Raw genomic sequence first — 5,848 nt, forward strand, 5'->3', positions numbered from 1 at the left:
TCTTCTTTCCTATCTCAACCAGTGGGACGGTTGACAATAATTCTTATAATTCACCATAATACTACATTAAAACTATTTAATGCTGAGAAAGATATAAGAGAAGAGAACGAACAACTAGGTGGTTGAGTTCATTGTTGGGAGACTTGAAAGGATAGGTTGGGGATAGATCATAATAGAGAAAATCTATCTAAGAGTAGTCACTAGGAATGAAAAAAAATATTTGATGGCATATTAGTTTTATTTTTTTTATTATGTTTTATGCTTTGCACCACCAAGACACTGGTGAAAGTGTTGTGTTCTAAAAATTAAGCACATAAATAATTATTAGAGCAGTGGTTCTCAACCTGTGGGTCGGGACCCCATTTGGGGTCGATCGACCATTTCATGGGGGTCGCCAAGCAAGGCTGTCCGCCATTTTTTTTGTCTGCCATTTTTTTTCCCCTTTTCCAGCGGGTGCCTTACCTCCCTTGGGCTGGGCCAGCTGGTGGTCGGTCTGCTTCGTCTCTGCCGCTTGCCAGCTATGCCTCGGCCGGCGCAGGGGGTGGAACCACGCATGCGCAGCGCTCCCGGGCAGGGAAAGTCCTTGACTTATGACCGGTTGGGTAGTCCTCGACTTACGACCGGTTTAGTCCTCGAATTACGACCGGTTGGGGTCGCGGCATTAAAAAGGTTGAGAACCACTGTATTAGAGGTATATATAAACCATTCCATTGCTTGCTTTCTGAATTGGTCTATCACTTTATCCTGCAATAACATATTTATACCTATTTACTTTAGAATAGCACCGTTTGCATTCAGCGTATGTGTCGAGGTTCTGATCAATAAGACCAAATAAATCAGAACTCAGAGGCAGGAAAATTCCTCAAAGAATATGTTTATTGGATACATAATATCAAAAGTGAAACCAGATCTAAACTTTCCCTCCAAGAATCAAAGTAATACAATGTAACAATTCACACCCCTCTATTCATGCTACCCAATAGAACATCTTGGTGGGCTTTCTGACTCAATGATCCTCCTCCTTCCCTCCGGCATAGGAATGACCTTGGTTCCCACAAGAGTTGCTCATTTTTAGACTACCAGAAATACCATCTTCCCCCTCCCACTTTTTGTGGCAATCTAGAAACAAAAAGAAAATGGCTGCAGCCACGTTCGTTGTAGAGTTGACAGTATGTTTTCCCAGATTTGCAAATATAGGATTGTACTATAAGCATCATAGCCTACAATACTTTTTTTTTAAAATTCCTAGGAGACCCGTTGCTATCATAATTCTCCTAAAATGTGTTGATTGGAAACTTCTATAGGTAGCATACTATGTAAATTCCATTAAACAAAGCACATCGAGGCATTAATAGAAAATAGCACTCCTCCCCCAAAGTGGTGTGCTGAACAACAAGTGATTCTTTTTCTTCCACCAATGATTTTGCCTCCAAAGATGATTATTTGGCCTGCATCCATCCAGTCTAAATTTGGGATTGATGTCCTGCATTTTTTAATCAGACTTTCTGGATAAAATCAAAATTCAAACATCAGTAATAGCAGTATTAATGATAGTGATATTGATAGTCATAGTAGAACAGTCTCTTATGATATACATTTCAAATGTTTTTACTTTTCAGAACTCATGGATTTTTGAAACTTTTAGAACCTTGAACTTAGCATTAGAAATTTAAGGGGTGGTGAAAGAATATGTCTTGAGACAATCATTTCTTTCTATTGCTAAGTTAGATTTCACGTTTAATGGCCCGTAAGTAGCGATGCTGCCCATTCTTCTTAAGGTCCATGAACAAAGTCACCAAGTTTATCTCTTTAGGGTTTGTAATCAGTTCAAAAGTGAAATGCTGGAGCAGAATGACAAAGAACAGGAACATTTCCATATCAGCCAATCCCTCTCCTGGACACATTCTCTTCCCTGTTAAAAGAACAAAGGAGACAATTAGTTCGTTGTCAATTAATTAATTAATTGTTGAAATGGGCAGCTATAGAAATCAGTTAATGTCTTTATGGGACCCAAAGAGCAAGGCATCATTTCAGATTAGCCATGGAAGGTGAAAAACAATATCTCAGAAAGACCACCTTATAGCTAGGATCAGAATCAGAATAGAGCTGGAAGGGATCTTAGAGGTCTTCTAGTCCAGCCACATGCTCAAACAGGAGACCCTATACCATTTCAGACAGGTGATTGTTGAGTCTCTTCTTAAAAACATCCAGTGTTGAGCACCCACAACTTCTGAAGGCAAGCTATTCCAGTGGTTAATTGTTCTCACTCTTAGGAAGTTTCTCCTTAATTCCAGATTGCTTCTTTCCTTGATTAGTTTCCATCCATTGTTTCTTGTCCTGCCTTCAGATGCTTTGGAAAATAAATTGACCCCCTCCTCTTTGTGGCAGCCTCTCAAATACTGGAATACTGCTATCATGTCACCTCTAGTCCTTCTTTTCTCTAGACTAGCCAAACCCAAATCCTGCAACTGTTCTTCAAATGTTTTAGTCTCCAGCCATTTAATCATCTTAGTTGTTCGTCTTTGTACTTTTTTCAAAGTCTCAACATCTTTTTTGTAATGTGGTCAGCAAAACTGGGTCTAGTGTTCCAGCTGTGGCCTTACTAAGGCTTTATAAAGAGGTATTGATACTTCACGTAATTTTGATTCTAATCCTCTGTTTATACAACCAAGGATTATATTAGCTTTTTTGGCTGCTGCCACACAATGCTAGCTCATATTTAAGTGATTGTCCACTAGGACTCCAAGGTTCCTCTCACAGTTACTGTATTTGAGCCAGGTTTCACCTAATCTATACTTGTAATTTTTGTTTTTCCTGGCCAGTTGCAAAACATTGCTTGTCTTCACATTAAATTTCATTTTGTTAGGTAGAGTCCATTTTTTCAAGTCTGTCGAGATCTTTTTGGATTCTGAACTTGTCTTCTGGGGAGTTGGCTACTCCTGCCAGCTTAGTGTCATCTGCAAATTTGATGAGTTCCCCTTTTATTCCCTCATCTAAGTCATTGATGAAGATATTGAAGAGTGCTGGACCTAAGATAGATTTTCTTAACAGATAAGACTTAGCAATGTTGTTTAGGTAACTACCCTGTAAGGCCTGTTTGATTTACATTCAAATTGACAAAGGAAATTGTGCCATGGAGATGAGATTATTCGTTTTCATGAAATAAAGAAGCTACACATGATCTGCTTTGATGAAGTTTCCCCCTTTTCTGCCTGTCACTTGCTCTGCAAATCTCATCTAAATAGAAACTTCTGGCTTTTGTAAGGGCTTCCCAAGTACATGAGTAGCAGATCTTCCTATAGCACTTCCCCAAGTTTTAGGAGATTAGTATCAGGGAAAATTGAGCATGTTTCTTTAGGAGCAATTGTTGCTGGAGAAGCTATACAGAGGAGGGGCTATGAAGCAAAATAAAGCCCTGCCAAGCAATATTATATTAAGGAAAAGTGAGAGGGCCATGCTGCTTCTTGAAATAGTTTTGAGCCATTGAAACCACTTTGGTGGCTGGAAATAACAGAATAACAGAGTTGGAAGGGACCTTGGAGGTCTTCTAGTCCACCCCCCTGCTCAAGCAGGAAACCCCATATCATTTCAGACAAATGGTTGGCAAATCTCTTCCTAAAAACCTTCCGTGTCGGAGCAGTCAGAACTTCTGGAGGCAAGTAATTCCTCTGATTAATTGTTCTCACTGTAGGAAATTTCTCCTTATTTCTAGTTCTCTCCTTGATTAGTTTCCCTCCATAGCTTCTTGTCCTGCCCTGAGGTGTTATTTCACAGTTATTATTATTGAGCCAAGTACCATCTATTCTATATACCTATGCATTTGGTTTTTCTTGCCAAAATGTAAAACTTTACTTTTCTCACCATTGGCCCAGTGTTCAAATCTGTCAAGATCTTTCTGTGTTTTGAGCCTATCTTCTGGAGTATTGACTATTCCTGACAACTGCAGGAATTTGTATCATCTGCAAATTTGAGTTTCCCTTGTATCCCCTCATCTAAATAATTGATGAAGATATTAAAGAGTACTGGGCCTAAGACAGAGTCTTAGGCTACCTCACTACATACTTCCCTCCATGTAGATGCAGTTCCTTTAAGGCAGACATTTCAAACTCGCGACGTCATGTGACATTGTGCAACATATCAGGATGGTTTTGCCATTGCTGGCAATGGGTGGGCGTGGCTTCCGGATGACGCATCTGGCCTGTGGGCCGGCAGTTTGACACCCCTGCTTTAAGAACTACATGTTGAGTGCAGTTGGTCAGCCATTACAAATCCATCTGGTAGAGATGCTGTCTAACCCACATTTTTCTATTTTTTCAAGTAGTAGGTTATGATCTACTTTATCAAATATTTTATTGAAGTCCAAGTAAATTATATCCACAACATTTCACTGGTCCACTTTGTCAAATAATGCAGTAAGATTTATCTGGCATGATCTGTTTTTGACAAACCCATGTTGGCTTCTGATTATGACTTTGTTTGCTTTTAGGTGTTCACAGATTCATTGCTTGATTATCTTTTCCAGAATCTTTCCAGGTATTAATGTCAGGCTGATAGGTCTGTAGTTTCCTGGATCCATTTTTTCCTTTTTTTTTTTTTTGAAGATGGGGTCTACACCAACCTTTTTGCAGTCCTCTGGTAGTTCCCTGATGATCCAGGATCTTTGAAAAATATGGTTCAGTGGAGTTCACATCTACCTTGGGGTGTAATCCATCTGGTCCTGGTGATTTGAACTCATCTAGCATGGATAAGTATCTTATCATTTTCTTGCTTATTTTGGCTTGCATTCCTAACCTGCATTTTACAATATTTTTTTTTATTGATTGGGATGTTTTTCCCCCCTTTTGTATAAAGGCAGATGCAAAAAAATCAGTTCTGCTTTCTCCCTGCTGCTCATCACCTTATAGTGATTTTCTCCCATTAATAGACCAATCCTTTCCTTGACTTTTTTCTTGTTTTGTACATGTTGAAAGGAGGTTTTTTTTTTTGTTATTTTTGACTTTTGTTGCAGGTCTTAGCTCATTTTGAGTTTTAGCTTTCCTGACTTTATCTTTGCAAGTTCAGGCTATTTGCTGATATTCTGTGCCCCTCTTTTTATACTTGTCCTTTTTGTCTTGCAGTTTATCAGAGAGTTCTTCTCTTATTTTTCCTCTTCATTGGAATTGTGCTAGACTGGGCTTTTATAATCTCACTTTTCAAAGCTTCTCAAGCTTCTTGGGTTGTTTTTCCCCTGAGGATTCCTTCTCAAACTCTAAGTTTATTGAAATCAGCTCTCTTGAAGTCCAAAACTCTAGTCTGACTTTGCTCTATTGCTTGTGCTTGCATAATGTTGAATTGCAGTATTGTATGGTCACTCCCTCCCCAAAGTCCCTGCTACTTCAGTGCGAAAATTACTTCAAAGTGAGAATTAAGTCCAGTTTGGTTGACCCTCTGGTTCCCTTCTCAACCTTTTGAGAGACAAATTTGTCTGCTAGGTTTGTGAGGAATCTGATCTTCCACTAGGTGCAGTGTTTGTCTCCCATTTGATGTCAGGGTAGTTAATGAGAAATCAAGAAATAAGAAGGACCTAAGAAAACTGTTAACTGAAGGTTAACCTAGAGAATGCAAAACTTACACTGCTGTTTAATGTTTTTTTTTAAAAAAACAACAACAACAAATAAAACTAAGATTATGTCAATAGACAATGCCAACCCAATGCAGGTAAATGGAAAAGAAACTGTAGCAAAAACAGATTTTATCATCCTGTTTCCAAACTTCACAAAGTTAGTAATTATTACCATGAAATAAAGAGATGTTGGCTACTTGGGAGAAAAATTATGACAGGTACTTTGATATCCTAGGAGCATCTTAG

At 38.8% G+C, this 5,848-nt stretch overlaps 1 protein-coding gene across 1 annotated transcript in view; it reads right to left on the bottom strand.

Moving 5' to 3' along the window:
• Positions 1–1,724: 1,724 nt before the first annotated feature.
• LOC107286787 (cytochrome P450 2C5-like) overlaps positions 1,725–5,848 on the bottom strand; it is a 23,857-nt gene continuing 19,733 nt past the window's right edge. Inside the window, exon 9 of the mRNA XM_015815212.1 lies at positions 1,725–1,912. Within this exon, the coding sequence (XP_015670698.1) occupies positions 1,725–1,912 (188 nt within the window). The remainder of the gene's footprint in view (positions 1,913–5,848) is intronic.

The sequence above is a fragment of the Protobothrops mucrosquamatus genome, unplaced genomic scaffold, assembly GCF_001527695.2.
Source record: "Protobothrops mucrosquamatus isolate PMUCROS unplaced genomic scaffold, P.Mucros_1.0 scaffold325, whole genome shotgun sequence".
NCBI classification, from domain to species: domain Eukaryota; kingdom Metazoa; phylum Chordata; class Lepidosauria; order Squamata; family Viperidae; genus Protobothrops; species Protobothrops mucrosquamatus.